Consider the following 23,519-nt stretch of genomic DNA (forward strand, 5'->3'; position numbering starts at 1 on the left):
CAGTAGAAATCAGTCCAATAACAAGGTGTGTAACATCTAGCAGGGTGACAGAAAAACCCAGGGCAACTTCTAAGGACCTCAACGTCTCTCTCACATTGTGTTTTTTAAACATGTTTCCATTTGTGTTACGTTCCCCTGGGGTCTAGGCGGGGAGGGGGAAGTAACAAAAGTGACCGGGTCAGAAAAAGGAATCAAGGAGGCGAAACAGTTAAATAAAACAGTTTTATTGAAGTAATTAAACTAAAAGAGACGGACAAGCCGCTATCACCATAAGAGTAACACAAACAAAACTCAGGCGTTGGTCAGTAATGCAAAATGTCAAAAGGAAAACGCAGCTCACTAGCTGAAAACCACAAAACACAGCTCACCAGCTGGAAACACCGCAAAAACACTCAGCTCACTAGCTGTACCCACACAAATGGCACTCTGGCCCAGAGCTCACCCTGCTCTGGGCTTAAATACCTTTAATTGCTGATGGGAGTCAGCTGTACAGGAGGGAAAGGTGGCACTTCGGGCAGGAAGTAGTGGGACACTCCCACACAGGCATCCTCAGGAGAGAGAGAGGCCCTGCTAGGGCCGTAACACCCCCTCCCATAAATGCAAACCCATGGTTTGTCAAATTTACGATAACACAAAGTGAGTCCATAGCCGTTTCATGAAGAAATTGCAGGGTTTCCACCTACCAAACCCCATAGCACCGGTTAGGCATTACCTGCGGGAGCTGCCAATCCCATCTCAGTGGGTTCACAACATTCCCAGAGAGTGGCCCCAAACCCTCGAAACAGTGTCCCATGGGATAGCCAGGGCTTCGAACTATCACGTGTGGAGAACCCAGCAGGCAGCTAGCAGGCTTCGCTGAAACACAGACATACTTGTTAGCAAGGGGTGCAGATCTGAAGGGTGGTTTTGAACATGAACCGGAGAAAGGGTCAACCAGCGGCAGCTCAGGGTTAGTTGGCCTCGTACACTGATTACGGGGTGCTACCGAGCAATTATGCTCCAGGTTTAGCCTTTCCGTAGGCCTGGCAAGCTTGTCAGTTTGAGAGCCACGACTGACTTTTCTCAAAACAGGCCCCTTTTGTGTTGAGTGGGCTTTCTGTTTGAGTGCCAGTTTGACACAATTGGCAACCACATGGCCAGGCTTGTGACAGAAAAAACACAGTTTGGGCCTAGGTCTTAACACCATAACTGCATTTTCCTTCTTAGCTGGCCCACTTTTACCTGTCCAGGCTGCGCTATAGTGCAGAGGGATATCCTGTTCTACCGCACTTGCTGTGTGAGTCAGCTTAAACTCATCTGCCAGGGTGGCAGCTTGCTGTAGAGTTGTAACCCTCTGTTCACTTAAATAAAGGGCCACAGACTTAGGGACAGAGATTTTAAAATCCTCCACCAGCATAAGCTCACGTATGGACCCCACATCATTAACCTGGGTTGCCGCACACCACCTATCAAAGAGCCTCGCCTTCTCCCTGGCGAAGTCAAGACTGTCCCTGTGCCAACTCCAACCCTCTGCCTATAGGCCTCAGGTACCAGTTCATAGGCTTGGAGGACGGCACTTTTGATCTTTCCATAAACCAGGCCGTCCTGCCTAGACAGACAAGAACACGCTTCTTGAGCCTTACCTGTCAACCGACACAGCAACATCACCCCCCACACATCTTGAGGCCACTGCAGTGCAGTTGCCAAGCGTTCGAACACACTGAAAAAGCTGTGAACACTGGATTCACAGAAGTCTGGAACCAGGTGAATGTTATTGCTCACAAACAAGCCTCTAGACACCTGTACACTAGCAGCTGTGTCAACCATTTTGGGGATGGTGAAGAGTTAGCAAAACGCAACCTAATTAAGACAGTTAACAGACCACTACACAACTTACTTTAGCTGACCAACGTACCTTCCGCCACACACACGTTAACAAAACAACTTACCCAGTTCCAAAACCTTGCCCTGTCTATCTTCCGGAGCGTGCTGGGCTCGAGGCAACTTTAAAGGCAGAACTTCAGCGACCGCAGCCCTGAATTGCTTACCCCCAACAGAGAATTAATCCCCACCCAGGATTACTCCTAAAACAACAAAGGCAAAATAACAAAAGACTGCCCGAAGGAGGAACTTAAAAAGCTCAGCTGGGCCCTCACCTACCTTAACTGGGAAGTTATTAATCTCTAAAAGGTGCCAAAGCGAGATAATCAAAAAGAAAACCAAATCCAACACAGAACTCCCTTTTCAAAGATCCCGGACGAGCCCCCACTTGTTACGTTCCCGCTTTGGGTTAGCTGGGATAAGTGATGGATGGAGGGAATTTTACTTCAGCCACAGAAATCCTAAACAGGAAGGAGGAGCAGAGTTACAGTGGATCACTATCCAGCAGGGAAACAAGGTTTATTTCAATTTCTTGGCCATGAGTGAGATTTACTGAGTGGGCAAATTAGTCCTGTGCTACATCCATAAATAATGAATAAATTAGGAGCTAAAGCTGAAAGGACAGTTTATTTGTACCATCTTCACGTGAACACATTCAAGAACATCACAGATGAAGAAACATTAAAAACTTCCACACTACATAAAGCAAGAAAAATAGTTTTTCTTTCAGGTGGTTTCAGAAAAACAGAAACATCAAACATCTCCAAGACTCTCTTTGAAAGAACTAAAAACCTTTGTTCTCATGGTCCAATCATGAGTGAACTCCCCGATGAAGCCTTGTGTGCTAAAACATGTCAGAGTTTTAAAGGTTAAACATGAGTTTCCAAAACGTTTTGCTGGAGAACAATGAACTATTTGACTGAGTTTCAATCATTTACAGACGAGCAAAACCAGGACAGAGAAAAAAGGACAAAACTGACCCAGTAAAACAACAGAAAAGAAGATCCCATGTAGATCTGTATTATGTAGAAGTTCAGCCCAGCAACCAGTTCAGTTCAACACAAGTTTAAATGATTCTATCTGAACTCTGTGGAGCCTGATCTCAAGCTTTTTGAGTCTGACCAGAGGATCTTTCTGTGTCTTCAGATTCACTGTGATCCAGTGATGGGAGTGATTTCAGCCCTGAGTGATCGCGCTGATGTTTGCACAGAGCAGACAATGAGGTGAATGTTTGGGCACATTGGTAACAGTGAAACAGTTTATTAGTAACGTGGGATCGTTTGTGTGCAGAGTATGAACTGAGATTCCTGAAGCTCTTGTCACACTGGTCACAGCTGTAGTTTCCTTCCATGTGTCCACGTTCATGAATGTTACGATTACCTGACTGTGAGAAGCTTCTCTCACAGTGTCTGCACTTGTGTGGTTTCTCTCCTGTGTGGACTCCTTTGTGTGTTTTAAGCTGACTTGCAGTGGTGAAGGATGACCCACACTGATCACAGAGGTGCTTTTTAACCCCACTGTGAATCAGTTCATGTTGTTTTAACTCACTTGATGTGGTGAAGCTTCTCCCACATTCTTTGCAGTATTTCAGTTTGTCTCCAGTGTGTCTACGTTGATGTCTTTTTAGGGCCTTTTGCCAACTGAAAGTTTTTCCACAGAGGTCACAATGAAAGTCTTTCCCACCACCACAGTGATGACAGGGTTGAGAACTGGATCCATCTGTGTCACTCTGCTTCTAAACAAAGACACAAAGACAGTGTAAGTCAGTCCTTCAACATTTGTATCCTGAACGTCGCCTGAAATAAAGAGCATCTCTGCAGACGTCCAACTACATTTGACTGTTTCAGTTAACACACTCAGTTTACTGGGCTGCAATAACTACAATACTACCACCATAATACTACAGTAATACTAAAATCATAACTGAAAGGAAAATCTGAATAATCACTCAGAGCTGCTTTTCCATGGAGTAGAATTGCTAACATGCTAACACAGTTTAATGAGCAGAGTTGTTCCAAACAGTCAGGCTAAAATGACAAGATAACAATATAAATACATACCTCACAGTAGCTGCACTTGTAGAGTCTCTTTCTGGTGTGGATCTGTTGGTGTTGTCTCAGGTGCTGTGGAGTTTTAAAAGTCTTGTCACACAGGTCACATTGATAAGGTCTCTCCTCAGTGTGGGTAAACATGTGTTCTTGTAAGTGTGTGTGAGTTGTAAAGTATTTGCCACACTGTTCACAGCAGTACACATCATGTCTGGTGTGAATGCGTAGGTGTTCATTTCGTCTCCCTCTCTGGCTGAAAGTTTTTCCACAGATGTCACAGCTGTATGGCTTAATTCCAGAGTGGGTAACTAGATGCCTCTGTAAGTGGCTACTTTGAGTAAAAGCTCTGCCACACTGATCACAGCTGTACGCTTTAACTCCACTGTGGATGAGTTGGTGTTGTTTTAGGGAACGCTTCAAGGAAAAAGACTTTCCACACAAGTCACAGCTGAACGGTCTCTCTCCAGTGTGGATGACCTGATGCTGTTTTAGTTTAGCCCTCACAGTAAAACCCTTCCCACACTCGTCACAGCTGTATGGCTTAATTCCAGAGTGGGTACCTAGATGACTCTGTAAGTGGCTACTGCGAGTAAAAGCTCTGCCACACTGATCACAGCTGTACGCTTTAACTCCACTGTGGATGAGTTGGTGTGTTTTTAGGTGACCCTTCAAGGAAAAAGACTTTCCACACAAGTCACAGCTGAACGGTCTCTCTCCAGTGTGGATGACCTGATGCTGTTTTAGTGAAGCCTTCAGAGTAAAACCCTTCCCACACTGATCACAGCTGTACGCTTTAACTCCACTGTGGATGAGTTGGTGTGTTTTTAGGTGACCCTTGAAGGAAAAAGACTTTCCACACAAGTCACAGCTGAACGGTCTCTCTCCAGTGTGGATGACCTGATGCCGTTTTAGTTTAGCCCTCACAGTAAAACCCTTCCCACACTCGTCACAGGTGTGTTTTTTCTCTCCCTTTCTTCTGTGAGGTTTGTCGGCCTCCTGAGAGCGCTGACTTCTGGCTCCATGTTGGTCCTGCAGTGACAGAGATACAAACAGAGGCAGTGAGTGAAATGCAGTCGTGGAACAAACTCAACCTTCAAACTCCATTAACACTAGTTTTAAACCTGAAGGTGGACCGTGGCACCAAACACCTTAAAGGTCTCTTATCCCCACCTGCTGGTAGTTCTAACACATTACATCCAACCTGCTGTTAAAGATAATTCATGACTGTTCAAACACTAAAATCATGCCCATCCTTCCTGATTGTACACACACACACACACACACACACACACACACACGCACACACACACACATTATTTTATAATTTAGATTATTTCGTTGTTTCCTATTACATATTTCTATAATTTGTATAGATTTATACAGAATTATTCAGTGATAATAAATCCTATGTTTTTTATTCTAAAGGAACCCCGTTAGCTTCCACAACAGATGTTGCTCGTCTTCCGTCAAATACTCACATAAAATATTACACAATAAAGTGGATTCAAGATATCCACATAATTTCACTCTTACATCCACAGTGAGGTTTCACAATTGTTCAAATATAAGCAATCAATAATAATAATAATAATATCAATAACATTGAGGCACATTACACAAATTTCAAAAACAAATCATGTCTTACAATATTTACAACAACTAAAAGCTCTGTAAATCGGCTTTTAAGTGTTCATTGAAGTTTTGAATAATTCTCTAATTTTTTAAGGCAACTTATTCCACTTAAAAGTTGCTCTAAATGTAACAGTTTTACAAAACGTTACTTTTAACTCGAGCATTTACTAAATTACAGCTTGTTGAAAACTGTGTAATATGATGATGTATTTCATCTGGATACTGCAGCTGAGCAGAATAAATGTGGTGTGTTTAACAGAATTGCTTTCTTTAGAACTACAAGTAAGCCATAGAATATTTTAGCCTGTACAGGAAGCCAAGAAAGGTTATTATGCATTTTATCAATATTAGTATAGTATGAACATCTTCACACTAATCTGGACGCCTTATTCTGGACTAACTGAAGTCTGTTAAGATCTGTCTTATTAGCTGCTGACCAAATGATTGAACAATACTCCAGATGAGACATTACTAGTGCATTAATGACATCTTTCATAATGAAGAAGTGATACACAAAGAGCATTTCATAGCCATAGCTATGCCTTGTCGGCAGAGTTATGTGACATTAGTGATGTTTGTACTTTCAGCGTTAACTTGGTTTTAAAGCCTTTAAAATATACGCCGTTCAATAGTCGACCTTAATCTGACAGAGAATGTGATGATTTTGTGGATAATTAAAGTCAGTCATATATCCACAAACACAACAAGCTGAAAGTCAGTGATGCTGCTCGGTTTGCAGTCCTGAACATCACGGCACAAGCAGGATCCACTGCACTGTTAATGTTAGCTGTGTTATATTGCTGCCTCTGTTCGGTGGTGTCGAGCCAAACGCACTTTAACGTGTGTTTGAACGAGCTGACGGTTCACTCGTTAAGCTGAAAGAAAGATGCTTTAATCACAGCAGTCACACATGTGTCCACTGCACCATCTGGAACTCTTCTTGTTTACACTCGTAATAACACAAACACTAAATCCTGCTTCTCTGGTGCTGTTGTGTAGCAGTGTGTACACCTGAGACTGTCACCTGTCTGTCTGTCCTGCACTCTCTCTCTGTTTCTTTCTCTCTGATTGTGGAATAAAAGAATGAACATGTGTTTATAAGTTACACTTGTGTTTGAATCCTGCAGCTTATCACACATTTGATTTCCATGTGTGACGACTGCAAGTGTCCAGAGTGAGGACAGACTGAGGGAGCCACTGCTGCACATCATCTGTGAGGCTTTGCAGCCCTGATGATCCACCAGGACAAACTCAGCAGTGTGTGAGGAAGAGGAGGAGGAAGAGCCAGCAGCAGCTGACAGATGGAGAGAATAGACAGACTGTTCCCTGTTTGTGAAGGACTGCTAGGAAAGTTTAACATAACTGTCTGTGCTGAATCAGTCTTATTAGGTAATGTTCAAATAATGTGATCATCCCAGTGTTTTCAGTGTGGGAGAAAGTACTCAGGGCCTTCAAGTTACACACTATGAAAGGCAGCAATAAGTTTAATGTTCAGAAACCTAAAGTCTGTATCAGCAGCAGAATGGAGCTAAAAATAAATGTTGGTTTCAGTTCTATGAAGCTTTGAGTATTTTGGATCAGTAGCTGCTGTGTTTGTTGCATCATATTGCTGTAACTGTTTATATGCTTTATATATTCTGAGCTAAGTTGATCTATAGTGTTACATGATACACTCTCAGAAATGGAGGTACGAGAGAAGAACATTTTTGTACCTATAGGAACATTTTTTTTAAAATGTTCCCTTAAAAGTACATTACTGGTCTTTAAAAGTCCAGAAATGCCCCTTTAAAGGTTCAATCTGAAATAAAGTACAAATCTGTATTATAAAATCTTAAGCAGCAACTTCTCCAGGTTCCAATATTTATGCAATTCTCAAACCTTTTGGCCACGACTGTATAACCTCTTCTGAAGTTTAGTGGATATTATACATGGTTATGCTCAGGATGTGTCGGCCAGTTTCCACTGGAAACGCCTTTTGGTTAAACTGTCAGCGAGGAATTTGCATTTGCACTGTTACATTTTTATATAACTTTAATGCACATAAACAACAGCTGCTTGTTTCAGTGAAAATACATTGATGGGTTTTTAATAAAGTTGTGCAGCTGTAAAGTATTTTGTCTGGTGTCAATTCTATCGTCAGCTACATCGTTATGGCAAATGTTCAAATGTATATGGTGATAAATATCTTTGGTCATATGGTCCTGCTCTGTCTGTCACCTTCTGTGTTGAGCTCATTGTTTCCTCTGTAGTGGCTGAGCTGAGTCCAAGTAGCTGAAAATGTTCCTCTGCTGCTCCGTCAGACTCTCCTCCTCCTGCTGATCAGCTGGGACACAAAACAGATCTTTGTTAGGCTCCACACTGCACTGAAGAGTCAAAGTGTCTCATATGTTCATCTGACAAGTAAAAGAACACATTTTTGTTTCCCGAGGTGGGCAACTTGTTGGAAACAAACACAAAAGCTTTGAGCACTGATACCTGCCATTGCTGCCATTGAAAGATGCAACGCCAGCAATGTGGATTGTCAAGACTCAAACCAATCATCAAGCAAAGACAACAGGGATCATTTGTTTCTGTTTATTAAGCATTCACAGCATTTGTAGTTGCCTTCTGTGCAGGGGAAGTCCACGCACACTGTGTGGTACCGCCATCCGCAGAAGGTGCATTCAACCTCTGTAAGAGAAACGAGGTTGTCTGAGACTGAAATGATATTCACTAAAGAAGTGGTGATTTGTAAAACTTCACATTTTGATCCGGGACGTACTCTGCATGAAAACAAGCGCTCACTCTTCCTGCTCAACAAATGACAAGGGCGGAGCCTTATACCACCCTAGACAAACGCTACACAGTGCCGTCCAGCAACTATTTTTCTATTGTTGCACTACCTGCTCTGTACACGCAGCGTCGAGCAACGGTGGAGACGGAATTTCAAGCAGGACAACATTTTGCTGCAACAACAAAACGTGAGACATTTGTTGTTTTATGTTTATTTATTGTTATGAGAGAATCATGATCTCAATTCTAAGCAAAAAAATCGTGATTCTCATTTTATGCAAAATCGTGCAGCCCTAACATTAACACAAAACTATTGTTTCACCAGAGAAACACACATGAAGAGAGAGAGAGAGACAATAACAGCTACCAAACAGTCGTCATAATTCGTCACACAATGAGAAAAGGACAAATCAACAAGTAACAATGACTAATTAATATTAAAATCTGTAACATAATGTATTGTTTGGAGTTTAGTCTGATTGGTTCAGGATGAGCTGCCATTATCCAATCACACGTCTGCTTACCTGCATCTTTTCTCTTTTTTCTAACCTGAGCACCTGATGGCTTTGAACTTTTGTTGTCCATCTTCCATTGGTTTGAATTTTGCGCTCCAGTACAAACACAAATCCCCCAACCCGAGGATCAGCACAATTAACCTAACAGACCTACACCTTAGTTCACAGATTCACTTTGTCTAAGGTTGATTTCTGGGATTTCACACAACCCAGGATTCAGATCGTGAATCCATTATGGGCTTGGATTTACATCATTATAAATGAAATGTGCTCTACTTGGAAGCAGCCGGCCCCGCCCCTTTTGACGGGTTGTGTGAGACTTTAAATCATCAAACTGTAAATTATAAATTTAAATTGTTATTGATCCTTTACCCCGAGTCCTAAAGTGTAGATTTATTTTCTTACTCTTCTTATATTTATTGTTTGTTTACTTGCACCGCTGTAACTGCAGCCTCGTCGTCTCGTCTCTCTATATGCTGGACTGTCTGTAGCGGAGATAACAATAAAGTTTACTTTGACTTCAGCAGCGCACAGGCGCACCGAGGGCTCTCGCGCTCACTTTATAGAATTTAGAAAAAACATCGGTGCAGATTATAAGTCTGTATCATAATATCTGTTTGTTGTGTTGTTTTTATTTTGTTTTGCGAGTTGGTTATTAGATGCCGCTCCAGCCAGCCAGAGACTCCCCGCCGCCCCGCCCTCTCCTCCCTGTGCCGCCAGCAGCAGGCGCACCTCGCAAACGGAGGGCGCCCTTACTCCCAGCAAATGGCTGATAGAAAACCGATCGGTGCCTACGAATTTCCCAATATGCGCTGGCATGACGTCGGGGAAGCATGGGTACGACCGATTATTTTATTTTTTTCTTGCCAATGCCCGTGATGCCCCCCCCCCACCACGATGCATTCTATTGGTTTGCACACTTACACACACCCAGCTGTGGTTTCCTGTTTTGCTGGACTCTGGAGAGCCCCGCCTTTAACGCTCTTCTCTCACAGAGAGCAACAGAAAACTTGGAAAAACTCCAGATTGACTGAACTCAGTTCAAAGTTACCTTGAGACCTTTAGATGTGAGAGGTAGTGATGGTCCGCTTGAAGCTGACGCTCCGGTGCGTGTGTCAGAAAGATCAACGCGCTGCTTCAGAAGCACCGTGTCGAGGCTTGATTCGTTTGGCCAGAATCACGTGATCAGTGACGTCTGAAGCTTCGTTTAGAACGTACCTTTTTTTAAATCGAACTTTATTGAAACACAATGAGTATACAACATACAAACAGATGAAGTTTACAAAAGAACAGAACATGAACATACAGAACAAGGAGTAAAAAAATTATGATATGAGTAGGCGAAAAAAATCAACATATTGTAACGTGCAGTGGAGATGAAGCCAGCCGCGGAGGTGTGCAGGTGGATAGCGAATGAGCAACAGCTTCTGACTTTCCAAAAAGTACTCATTTATTTACAATATCAAAAATAAAAGTGCTACCTCTACCACACATTACTAAAGAGTACACTAGTCCGCGTACACACGGGAGCATCCATTACAGGAGGAGTGCGAAGAAGAACAAAAAGGGGGTGACACCAGTCGTGAGACAGGAGGCGCCGCCATGTGGTGATACACTGCATTACAATAGCAACTGTTACATAGTCCCCCCCGGTGAGAAAAAGGCTGTCCTCAGCCGTACACAGCTGAAAAAGCACACACCACACCTAACAGTACCCTATACATAGAGGTTACAGCTAAGATTGGTGCACACACACAGGGCAAAAGACAATTTAAAAATGAAATTGGTGAAAATAAGACGAATATGTACAGTGGAAAATCAGTTTTCTTAGTTTTTTTCACTTTTTTCTTTTGTTCTTTTTTTTTCTAAGTAAATGCCAAGAATGAACCTTAACGCACGAAAGAGCCATAAAACTGGTAGAGCAAACAGAAACATCTACATATCATGACTCAAAGTAGCAATGCAACAAGACAGCATCAAACAGGTTTAACCAAAACATTTCACTTCAAATCAAGCCTGGTTGTGTGAAAATCATTAGTCCATCTTTTGTTGCTCCAGCCAGACGTAACTCTGGGGAAACGTCTGGGCCTGAGATTGTAATGTCCACCAGCAGCTGGGTGCTGGACAGATCTGGGTGAAACACTCTCTGGAACAGCGCCCACACCAGAAGAAGAGTCAATGTCCGGTAAATCAAAGGGGAATGGCTCAGAGTCAATGTCAGTGTCTGCAGGGGGGCCAGGGTGGGCCTGAGAGTCAGAGTTCAGACCCTCTGCGGTCTCTCTCTCAGCAGGCAATGAAACAGAATGTTCTTTGGAAGTGAGAGAGTCCCAGGTATGGAACGGTTGCATGTTCACAACATGATAAACACCTGCATCCACACCGGAGTCCACCCAAGTGAGCCTGTAATTAACATCACTGAGTCTCTGAGATACACACAATGGTCCCTGAAACAGTGGTGCAAGTTTAGCAGTAAAGTTAGACTGAGCGTCTGACCTGGGGTGCGTCTTAACTCTCACAAGGTCACCAACACGAAACGTGGCATGTCGATGTCTCAAGTCATAGTAATGTTTTTGTCTGTCATGGCTATAGTCCAAAGCTGCTTTGGCGTGGCCGTGAGCTTCCTGCAGGGAGGCTCTCAGAGTCTCGGGGTAAGGCACACCCGGTTCATCAACACCTGCTGTAGAAGGCTGAGTGATAAGGTCAAGCGGGGTGTCTAACTCACGACCATAAAGCATCATGGCAGGAGTCATACCTGTACTGTCATGGGGGGGCGGTGCGCAGAGCAAAGCAAATCTGAGGGAGAAACTTGTCCCATGATGTGTGCTTATCACCTACATAAGCACGGATTGCAGTTTTCAGAGTCCGGTTGACGCGTTCAGTAGCATTTGTCTGAGGGTGATATGCCGTAGTGAGTCTGTGCACCAAGCCTAAGGCAGAAACAACATGTTCAAAAAGCTCACTCACAAAAGGATCAAATAAGCATTACCAGTGGGGGTGCGGGGAAGTGGCCCAACAAAATCCACACCCACATACTCCCAGGGTTTCTGGGGGACAATGGGAACCATAAGACCGGCTGCTTTTTTCTGACTTGGCTTGGTGAGTTGGCACACTGAGCATGAAATCACATAGCGTTTCACATCAGCTGCCATTTTGGGCCAGAAAAACCTAAAACGCAGTCTCGCCAATGTCTTAGAAACACCCAAGTGACCTGCTGTGGGGTGGTCATGGTAATAGTCCAGCAAGGTGCCTCTCATGGCAGTAGGGGCAAACAGTTTCAGCTCTTTCAAAGGGTGCAAAGCACATGTGGACTTGGGTTCTCTGTGATAGAAAAGAGAGTCATACACAACATACTGTAACAAGGTGGCATTGTCCGAGCTGTTCAGAGAGTCTGCTTCAATGTCTCTGAGCAGTGGACCTGTGACATGATCGTCTAACTGCAGCTGTCTGAATTGTGAACGGTCAGCCAGAATGACGGGGGGCAGAGTACGAATGTCCAGGCTGCCCATAACAGCATGATCTGGTAAAAGATCAGTCGGCCTGTCACAGGTCAGAGGCAAAGGGTTGCGTGACAGTGCGTCGGGAACTTTGTTCTGTGCACCAGGTTTGTGCACTATTGTGAAATCAAAGTCCTGCAAACGAAGTGACCAGCGGGCGAGTCGGCCCGTTGGGTTTTGACGAGACATAAGCCACCTGAGACTGTTTTGGTCAGTGAAGATAGTAACATGAACACCTTCAACATATGGGCGGAAGTGTTCCAGAGCCCATATCACAGCGAGGCACTCCTTCTCTGAAGTGCAGTAGGGGAGTTCAGCTTTGTGAAGGGAGCGACTAGCAAAAGCCACAACGTACTCACGACCCTTGTCATCCTTTTGCATCAACACTGCCCCAAGACCAATGTCACATGCATCGGCGTGAATGGAAAAGGGACGGTTGAAGTCTGGAAATGACAGGATCGGGGCTGATGTGACATGATCCTTCAAAGTGTCCATGGCCCTTCGACAGCTGTCGTCCCAGTGGAAAGCATTGTCCTTTCTGGTGATGGCGTGAAGAGGTTCGGCATGGTGGACATAATTCTGAATGAAGCGTCGATAATAGCCAGTCAAGCCAAGGAACTGACGGACGTGTTTCACTGAGGTTGGGGTATCAAACTCCTTAACCGCCTTTACTTTGTCCGGATCGGGCTTAACACCTGATGATGTGATGCGGTACCCGAGAAAGGTGAATTCATCGAGGCAGAATTGGCACTTTTTGAGCTTCAATGACAAGCCAGCAGCCTGGAGTCTGCCCAGCACCTCCTCAAGATCCACTAAGTGCTGTTCAAAGGTAGGTGAGGCGATAACAATGTCATCACCTGGGTCTGGGTGCAGTTCCCCCCTCCAGGGGCGAGGGCACCTAGACCCGGTTTGTAGAGTACGCTTGGGGAGTGTGATCGTGTGTACAACGTCTCTTTATGTCTGTCTCCACGTTGGTTGAGTGTGGAGTAAGTGCATATGAGAGCATGAGGGTGGGAATGGATGTTTGTATCTGTGTGTGCCTGTATGTCTGTGTCTATATGTCAGGTTGGGTGTCAGGCGCCACCTCTCTGGGGACATCTCAGGCCCTCCAAGGTTTGGAGGCCTATCTCCCCCTACCACCACTTCCCCTGCCAGTGGCGGACCCCCTCAGACATCGGTGCGTTGGTGGTTCTTTGTGTCCGGGGATGGGCGTCCAGGTACACACCGGCTCACTCCTTGGCGGCCGCTTATCGGGGCCTGGAGCCTGGGGCTCGCTCGGGCCACTTCGGAGGTGGGGTGCCCCCGGCCTCTCGGCCTGGGGCTCGGTCACTCAGGCGCAGCTGGCTGCCGGCGGAGCTCACGGGCGCGTCACTGCAACTCCCCCTGGCTTCTGCTCCGCGGCTGCTGAGTGAGCCCTCATCTGGGACTCTCCTGAGCTCTTTCCGGGACAGTGGCGCAGCTGCCCCTCTGTTGGTCTTCCTTGGTCTCTTGTGTTCTGGGGGCCTCTGGATGTCTGGAGTTTTGATCTCCTCCACACCTGCTTCACGCCCTGGAGGACGGGGCTGTGGCCCCCCCACACCCTCTAGCAGATTATTACATGAAGGAACCTTTTAAAAAAACAAAAAACAAGCGCGTCCATGCTCACAGGTGTACACACGGGTGATCACACCCACAAACTACACCCTTTTTGGCTCCTACCTCAAAGCACACTGTGTTCTGTTGATCTTATGTGCTGCACAATAATGTTTAACATTTAATATTTACTGTCATATTCCCATATATCATTGTGATGTTGTTTATTCTATTACTCTTGTTCTCTTCTGCTTGCTTTCTTTTTTCTTTCTCAGCAGGTGATCCAGGTGATTGATATATGCATTTTTTTTCTCTGCCCGTTCTGTTGGTTTTTGTCTTTTGCCCTTCTCCCCCGTCCCTCTTCTCAGCTGTTTCTCTTTCCCTCTTTCTTTCTCCCCTTCTTTCCCCCAGTCAAGTCTGTCCCGTATTCAGTAAGTGAAAATAAAATAAACAATAAAAGGTGAATCAAATGGACCATTACGGCAAGGCTGGGATGGTCAGTTTGGTAAAGTAAATCCGTTGGGCATCTTTCTTTGCCTTTAGACAACAATTCTGATGGCAAAAGAGCCAAACGGGACAGGCCAAAAAAAAAAAAAAAAAAAAAAAAAAAAAAAAAAAAAAGATAACAATGTCATCCAGGTAGACTGCGCACGTTTTGCAAATGAGGCCAGCAAGCACAGAGTTCATGAGTCTCTGAAAAGTTGCAGGTGCGTTGCAGAGCCCAAAGGGCAGCACCCGAAACTGGAAGAGACCGCAGTGAGAGATGAAGGCAGTTTTAGGCTTCGAGTCCTCTGCTACAGCAACCTGCCAATAGCCTCGCGCTAAGTCCAATGTCGAGACAAACTTTCCTCTTGCCAGAAAGTCCAAAGACTCATCTACACGAGGCAGGGGATAAGAGTCTTTTCGGGTAACTTGGTTGAGCCCTCGAAAGTCCACACAAAACCTTGGTTCTGTGGCCGCTCTATTTACAATGACTACAGGAGCTGCCCAAGGGCTTGTGGAAGGTTCAGTGATGTTGTCCTTCAACATTTGTTGCACTTGTTCTTCAATCACACGTTTCTTAGCAGGTGACGTGCGATAGGGTGGGAGTTTGACAGGTGTTGCATTGCCAGTCTCTATGGCGTGCTCAGTGAGAGCCGTTCGACCAAGTTGACCATCAAACAAGGAGCTAAACTTGCTGAGCAGATTTAGTAAAGCATCCTTGTTGTTCTCTGAGAGACTTGCTTCAGACAGTTTGGCTGTTAAGTCTGAGCGAACCAAGTCCAAAGACATCAGTGTTCCAGGTGAATGTGAGTAATCATTTTGAAGGTCCTCTTCATTGTCTGCGAGTGGGCAGGGGATGTCCTCAATGTAGACTGTTCTAGTGGGAATGTGAATAGAAACAGAAGCTCTTGCCATAAAATCCATTCCCAGAATGAAAGGAGAGGACAAATCTGGTATTATGGCAAAAAGCTGGTAAAAGTTCTTGTTCATGAATCCAATATTGAGCCAAATAACACCAACAGGGATACAGGGAGCATTATTGGCGAGGTTAACTGCAGGACCATTCCACTCACTTGTGTTTCTAGGGTAAGAGTCATTTACTTGAATGAGATCTGCTCGTACAGCCGAGAGGGAAGCACCCGTGTCGAGGGTAGCATCCACAGATGAAGCATTGAAGTTCACTTTCGTTCTTAGTGGGGTATTCCAGTGGACTTGTGAAAAATTGTCTTCCAAGTGTCCAAGACTGTGTCCACCCTGTAGTGAATCGGGCGTGTGAGGCTCCGTTAGTAACTGGGGGAAGGTTGGCCTCTGTGAAATGTCCTCCCCCCCTGTAGTTTCCCGACTGCCTGTATTGTGGCTGGGATGTGGTGCTGCTTAATTCCACCTTTTCATGGCCAGGGTCAGAGGTGCCAGGTGCTGGCAATGGCTGGACTGGGCCATGCCTAGCGGTGTTCGAGGCTCGTTGTGGCAAATGAGGTTGGGTGTTACAGTTTGGGCAGGTGCGTGTAGTGAACCCTGGCTGAGAGCATTTGAAGCAGTAAGGTTCAGGCTTATAGTTGTCTTTGCTACATAAAGCAGGCTGTGGTCTTTGTGGTCCAAGCACTGAGTGAAGCTCATGAGCGCGTAGCAGCAGGTCCATTACAGAAGTGACATTAGCGCCATACAGGGCAACTCTGTATTTTTCGAGAGCATGTTTACTAATTAGGTCAATTCTGTCTTTTTCAGGTGGGGGCCTCTTCAGTTTGTCAAACTCACTCAACATGTGGGCGACAAAGGTTGGGAGCGGCTCGTCCTGAGCCTGAACACGATCCAAAATTCCTCTCAGGATGCGTTCTTGGTTGTCGGAGGGCAGAAAAACTTTCTTAAACAGTTGACAGAATTTAGCCCATGATGTGATGTGGGAGCTCAGTGCCTTGAACCATTTCCCGGGCTCTTTTGCAAGAAAGTGTGGCAGTTCCTTTAGCAATTGCCCATCAGTTAGGTTCAATGAGGCTTTGTATGTGCCAACTGCATTTAACCAGTCCTCAGGTTGCACTTTTCCGTCCCCAGCATACACAGGAGGCTCCAGCTTTGCGTGATGTAAAGCTGCCGCAATCACTCTGGAAGTGCTGCTGAGTTCAAGTGAGTGAGATGGGAGGAAAGGATTTGTAGGTTGAAATGGGTTGCTGGGCAGGAACGGATTGGTACTGTTGGTGGGTTCAGTTTTGTCCATCACATGAACATGAGGTGTCGATGTGGCCATTGGGAAAACAGGAGACTGTGGGACTGCAGGAGGGGGAGAGTTCCCCGTTGTGAGTTGGTCCCACTGCCTTAGTAAACTCTGCTGTATGTTCAGTGAGTCACGTAAACAATCACTAAGCTTATTCACCTCAGTTCTTAACTCCACCACTTGTTGGCTAAGGCTAGGAGTCACATTTTCAACTATCTAGCACATAGGTAACGAGGTAAGTTCCATGTCTGAGTCAGAGTCGTCTGGGCAGTGTGCCATTGCGATTTCAAAAAAATTAAGCCGCTCCAGGGCACAGCGCAGTTATTGATTTAGCAGTAAAAGAGTCAGTTAGGTCAGACTAGAAAGACAAAACTGCAAAAATACGTTCAAGATTAAATTTAGAAAAACCACATATAAAATTTCGCCCAACAACTGAAATTAGACTGGAGTGATCAGAACCATGTTATTACAATAGCATGTCTGCAACACTAGAGCTCAATGCAAGATTAGTTTTAAGTCGTTTCGTTATACTGAGCCGAAGACCAGCACCAACGGTTGTAGTCGGCCAAGCTATCACTTACATGTGCTACAGTCAGTCTCAGCAGAGGGAAAGGGGAATGAAAAGCCAGCAGAAATGTTCATGTCCAGGCTCTCCACAGAAGAATTAATCCTTAGAAGACGAAACCAACAACAAATAACAAATCCACGGAGTCCATTCGCGTCGCGGAGTCAGCTTCTCTCTTTTTCTTTCTCCCAAGCGGAGCAGCGGCACACCACGGTATCCAGAAATTATTCGGGTCCCACCTGAGCTGAGGCTGCGGCCATGGCTGGAGAAAACGTCCGAGCGTCCGCAAAACTGGGGGGATTTCCGAGACAGTTCACGTGCTAGAAGAGAAGAATCCTCGGCGGGATGCAAAAATCGTCTGAAGTCCAAGGGGAAAAAGTTCGGGCGCCAGTTGTAACGTGCAGTGGAGATGAAGCCAGCCGCGGAGGTGTGCAGGTGGATAGCGAATGAGCAACAGCTTCTGACTTTCCAAAAAGTACTCATTTATTTACAATATCAAAAATAAGTGCTACCTCTACCACACATTACTAAAGAGCACACTAGTCCGCGTACACACGGGAGCATCCATTACAGGAGGAGTGCGAAGAAGAACAAAAAGGGGGTGACACCAGTCGTGAGACAGGAGGCGCCGCCATGTGGTGATACACTGCATTACAATAGCAACTGTTACAATATAAATATTGTTCTGAGAGGCTTTTTGTTGGTTGAGTCTGAAATTGATTGTATGTACAATTCATATCCTTATAAAAAGGCAGAAATATGGTGTTTTATTAATAAACTTACATTTATGGATATAAAATAGCTAAAAGTATTAACAAATATTTTATAAAAAAAACATTTTTCATTCTTCCTGCGGAACTTAAAGAAAAAGAATAAAACATTTTCCCATCGTAAAGAAAACTCCCTTAAAATATGGACAATAACAAAACTGCTAAATTCTTCCAGAATCTCTGTGTAGAGGAACCAAAAGACATGTGCCACAGTTTCTGGATGATCCCCACAGAAAGTTCAATTAGTATTTATGTCTCTTTTAAATGTTACCATATAGTGACTGGCTGGGTAACATTTATGAAGAATTTTATATGAGATTTCCTTCACCTTGTTCACAATTAGATATTTATGGGATCATCCAGACTGTCTTCCAGGTGATATCTGGAACATGTCGGTTCCAGTAAGATATTCTATATATGGGAGAGACATGATATCTTCTTGGAATAAACTACGTATTCTCTTATTGCTGTTACCAAGTTCCTGTGAAAAGCAGATTTTTCCCACTGCTGACTCAGCTGGATCAGGGAGAGTGACTGAGGCAGATATTGAGCTGTCAGTGTTTTTATATAACATTAAAGTCCCTGAGGGTATGGCACCAAGCACCATTGAGAATTCCCCAACACTGTTTGACAAGTTTGACGAGCATCTTGACTTTTGGTCTTTGGATATCAACAGTCCTGGATATGTGACTTCTTGTTTAACAGAAATGTTACAGAGAGCATTTGCAGTGCAGCCTTTAATTGCTAGTAATTCACATTTTTTTAGATTTCGACATAAAGCAGATGCCTCAGAGAAATCACTAATAACACTAAGGGCTGGACGGATTTGATTTGCATTCTTCAAGAAGAGTGTGGTGTCATCAGCTAGCTGGCTGATGATGAGCTCCTTATCAGCTGTGCTGATTCCTTGTATAACAGGTCAAATCTCGGGGTGGAGTCTTAATCATTTTAATTGAGCTATTACCATTCGTGTACAATGTTTTGATAGCTTTACAGAAAAATGCCAAATTTTTCCAAAGACTGGAAAATAAATTGATGTTCAATTGTATCAAAAGCCTTTTAAAAATCCAGGAAGAGAATGAAGCTATAGTCAGATACCAAATCAGAGTAATCAAGTAGATCTAAAACCAGTCTCATGTTCTTAGAAAGGTGTCTGTTTCTCATAAAGCCTGATTGTGTCTCATCGATAATTGTGTCCAAGAACTCTTTCATTCTGTTAGCAAGTACTAAAGCCATAATCTCATAGTCATCATTGAGCAGACAGATGGGTCTCCAATTATCAATAAGAAGTAAGTCTTTGTTTGGCTTTGGAATAAGTGTTATGAGACCCTGAGTAAGAGTAGGAGGGAGGATGTTATTCTCTACACTTCCTATGAAAAGCTGCAGTAAGAACGGAGCCAGGAGATTAGAAAATGATTCATAAAACTCTGCAGTTAAACCATCTGTGCCGGGAGATTTGTTGGCCTTAAGTGCAGAAATAGGATTACAAACGTCCTCCACAGTCAGAGGGCTGTCACAGTGACTTCTATCTTCCACAACAATAGTTTTTAGGTTTTTAATATTATTGAGAAACAGCGTTGAGACATATATATATATATTCTACTTTTCTAAATGATTGACTATTTCAATGGAGAACCTAAATGACACGGACCCGTGTTTGTTATTACATATCTCTATTTTGAATGTGACAAGTCTATCATTGCCTGTTATTCATAGGTATTAACAGAGTTTTTGGCCTTTTTTTCCTCTATAACAGTTAATTGACTCTTTACAGTGGCCTGCTATGGTTAATAATAACATGTTCAGTCATGAGTGAAATCAAAGCTTTTCTTCACTTTAGCATTTAACATTCCCAACAATATAATGTGATACCTTAATTAAAACACAGCTAATAAAACACAATTTTCTTAATGCAAACATCAGTGACTCAATATTAGCAACCAAAGGGTTCAGTCTGCAGCTCACACTCATGTGAAGCTACAGCCTCCCCCTTTAGTCTCTGTCATCCTTCTGCTCCTGCACAAACAAAGCAAGACAAAACCTCCACCCTTCTTCTACAGGCTGGGTGAATTGTTGTGGACATTCACTAATCCTAAAGTCGGCACCGTTTTTGTCTCAGTATCAAGTCAGTTAAACTTTTAGTCGTCAGTCCATCACAGTCCAGTCACATGCATACATCCACACACATTCATACCAGATATTGCTGATAATGGAGTCTCACGCGCAGCCTATTCGAGCCTCCATCACCAGCAAGATGACGTCATCATTTTAAAGGAAAACAGCTCCTTGTTTTTGGACTGGATTGACTCGCTGCAATCCTTTTAGGCTCAGGACTTCTCATGTGATCAATGTCACATATAAGTGAATTTCTCCCAAGCCTATTATAATCATGGAGAAAAACACTTTGCCACTGTTTCCAGTAAGAATATTTTATAGCGCTTTAAAGTTCAACCTCTCAGGTCTGGATTAAAGAGCTGATTTGTTAAATCGGGAACTCACAAAATACCAAAATATCACCACCGGTGGATCACACCTCTCAGATGTTCTTATCTCAGTGCACTGTAACAAAAGCACAAACAAACGCAACCAATAAAATACTAATAAAGTAACAAATACTGGGGCCCATTGCAAACATGTCCAAGCATAAAACCATCTTTCTCTATCTTAGAGAAAGAAAACAATCCAAACCTCACTGAAAAAATCAACCTAGTGTCAAGCAAAACCCAAAAATCAACCAAAACTTCACCAGAAAGTTTTCCTCCCTCCCGGGACAATATTGTGCAGGAATACAGGCACTGTAACTCCTTTTGCACTGACAAAAACATGTTGGATTGACTTGATTCAATAGTGGACACTGGTTGCACACAAAGGTTTTGCTTTGGCAGAAACTTAAACAACTGAGTTAAATCAACACAACCTTTTCATATTCAGTAAAGCTGCATGTTGTGTTCATAAAACACGATTGAAACATGTTCAGATGGAGTAAGTTGAGCTCCTGGAACATTTTAATCCTTCAATTGAAATTGAATGGGTCTACAACAACTACCATCCTCCTATCTCTATCCTGGTTGCAGCAGGGCTGGGAAATAACCCTGAAGTGATAGGTTACCAGGCAGGGTACACCCTGGACAGCTCACCAGTCTATCAGATAGAAACACACAGCCGTTTACATTCATGGATAATTTAGCCCAGGACCTTCTTACTGTGGAGCAACAGCACTAACCAGCATGCCAACAATGGAGGAAATACAGGAAAGCTATGATTTCCTGTATTTGAGGCAGAATTATTTTGTTCTTGCCCTTGACAGGTTAATCCACAATAAATAGCAACAGCATGCATGTGGTGTGTGTGTCGTTGTCTGCCTCTTATAACTCCAGTGATTTTCCTGTAGTTTGAAATCTTATGCGGTGTTGACACAATAATTTGTTGTAAACCAGGAAATTCCCAACTGTGGTAGAAAGCACAGCTTAGCCTGAGCAAATGTTCAAAGAAAAGTCGTCACTTCCTGATTTCTGCTTCACTGATAAATATTGTCACACTGGGGTTTTTGCAAATGATATCAGTGAGCACTGTGTGGCAGCTGGAGTCAGACAACTGAAGCTCCCACAATCAAGACCACAAACAGCTTTCAAAGGAGATTTGAAGCTTTTCTGGCAGCAAGCTTCATGATTTATGGGACTGGAACTGGAACAGAAACTACCTGATCACCAATGGTGAGCTGGCATGGAATTATTTTTATGACATTTTATCAAAGTTATAAATAAGCATGCCCATTAACACATAGTGAGTGAGCATGTTGTCTTCCCACGCAGTGAACAGCGGATGCTAATGTTTTTGTCACTTTTTACAGAGTCAAACTCAAAGTAAGGTCAGTGCTTCCACGCTTTAAACGCTGCACGCTCACACTCTCTCCACACTCGATAGATTATCCATTGTTCATCTGCACACAGCTGCGGTTTTAGTAACGCAGTAACGCAGCGTGCTTACGGGAAAGTAACAGTAATCTAATTACCTTTTTTGCAATAGTAATCCCTCACTTTACTCGTTTCTTGAAAAAAGTAATCGGATTACTGCCCATCTCTGGTTGGAGCTGTGCACTTGTGGGTTCAACCTTGTGTACACGTTTATCTTTGCTGTGTGTACTTGTACCTCTGAGTGGAAGCTGAACTCTTGAGTTCGAGTATCGAAGCATCAGCTGTGACGTTAAAGTCCAAACAGCTCGTTCATTTGACGTGCAAATGAACGAAGGTAACGCCGTTTTCATGTGGATGTGTCACTGAGACACTTTCCACATCCACAGCTCACAAAATGGGAAAACTATAGAAGTATAACAATGAAGAAGTTACTATGTTACGGGTCCCAAGGATGAAGACCTCGATGACAAATATGTTACCTGTAAAAGCAGGTGAAGAGCAGAGTAAGGAAGACACGATGCGTCTCTGCTTTCCTCCAGAACGTGTCTGAGTCTGATTTATTTCACACAAATAAATGCTATAAAACACTAAACATGAGCTTTCAATATGCTGTTCAGCTGGTTCCTCATTCACATCAATTACATTTACTTATTTCACAACATCAGTGAAATATACTCTTTTTAACTGGTTCACTTTCTCAAGTTCACACTTCTTTCCATAACAGCTACATCCTTTTATCATATCAATAAACACATCACATTGTCTTCTGCAGTGTCTTACTGGCTAAACAGTTCTATTCAATAACAGCATTGGTAAATACATTACATTTGTTCCCTCCAGTAATTTACTGGCAAAATCACTATTTAGTGCATCATGAAACACAGCTTGTTTAATCAACCCATGAATGCCTCTGTTAGCTACACAGAGTTGCTCAGAGTGCTTGTGTTACACTAGCTAATCTACTCAGTCACTTTAACAGAACTATTAACATTCACATCTCACAGAACTGATTTGATTGGAGCATTACAACACGTTTGCACAGAGCATAGGAGCGCACTGACTCTGCTTCACGAGCGCTCCACCTAACGAGCGGGCTCGCGGTGCGGTCGCGCGGGACACTCCTCTGGTTTTCTCCCGTGTTTACATATAAATAACTTTGGCGGACCGCCTTAACTCTCCCATTCACATTAACGTGGGTAACCATGGTGACAATAAACAACATTTTCGGTGCGAGCACCGTGTACCGACCTGTAAAAGCAGGTGAAGAGCAGAGTAAGGAAGACACGATGCGTCTCTGCTTTCCTCCAGAACGTGTCTGAGGAAGCAGCGGAAGGTGGGCTCCACTTACTGCTCCCCGAAACCCCGGAGCAAGCACCACAGTTCCGCCCTCACTGCTTTCTAACATAAAATGAATCCCTGTTACATGGATTTTCTATCCTCTTAAAGAAACTGAAAATAAATACATATAGCAATGAAAAATGTCCCGTTACATGAGTGTTTTACACAAAATAATATTAATGTGGTCATTCCCTCACAGGGGTGCCACAACTACACTGCTGTTTTGACAGAGACACAGTGTGTTTATCTAACTTGGCTGAAGCCAAAGTTCTCCAGACAAATTCAGTCTGTTTCTGCCAAGTGTGAACTCACTGGATGAGCGCCAGATACACAGAATCAAAAAGGGA

At 43.8% G+C, this 23,519-nt stretch overlaps 2 protein-coding genes across 4 annotated transcripts; both read right to left on the reverse strand.

Annotated features, from left to right (window-relative positions):
• Nucleotides 1–208: 208 nt before the first annotated feature.
• Nucleotides 209–23,168, reverse strand: LOC146672705 (uncharacterized). Of its 3 annotated transcripts, none has more exons than XM_085388650.1 (4): nt 23,083–23,168; nt 7,758–7,863; nt 3,921–4,937; nt 209–3,595 (listed from the first exon to the last, which is right to left on the reverse strand). In XM_085388650.1, the coding sequence occupies exons 2-4, from the start codon at nt 7,773–7,775 to the stop codon at nt 2,963–2,965; spliced, it is 1,668 nt and encodes a 555-aa protein (XP_085244776.1). In that variant the 5' UTR covers nt 7,776–7,863; nt 23,083–23,168; the 3' UTR covers nt 209–2,962. The 3 variants fall into 3 exon arrangements, with proteins under 3 accessions (XP_085244776.1, XP_085244786.1, XP_085244767.1); XM_085388660.1 differs by lacking the exon at nt 23,083–23,168 and adding an exon at nt 22,314–22,385 and having other exon boundaries at nt 209–3,592; XM_085388641.1 differs by lacking the exon at nt 23,083–23,168 and adding an exon at nt 22,314–22,385.
• Nucleotides 14,547–17,909, reverse strand: LOC146672706 (uncharacterized). Its single transcript, XM_085388629.1, has one exon. It carries the CDS (start codon nt 16,616–16,618, stop codon nt 15,470–15,472), a length of 1,149 nt encoding a protein of 382 aa, XP_085244755.1. The 5' UTR covers nt 16,619–17,909; the 3' UTR covers nt 14,547–15,469.
• Nucleotides 23,169–23,519: the final 351 nt, after the last annotated feature.

Source organism: Rhamphochromis longiceps, linkage group LG3, assembly GCF_057381845.1.
Source record: "Rhamphochromis longiceps isolate RC_006_pf linkage group LG3, R_longiceps_female_GT1.1, whole genome shotgun sequence".
Classification (NCBI taxonomy): Eukaryota; Metazoa; Chordata; class Actinopteri; order Cichliformes; family Cichlidae; genus Rhamphochromis; species Rhamphochromis longiceps.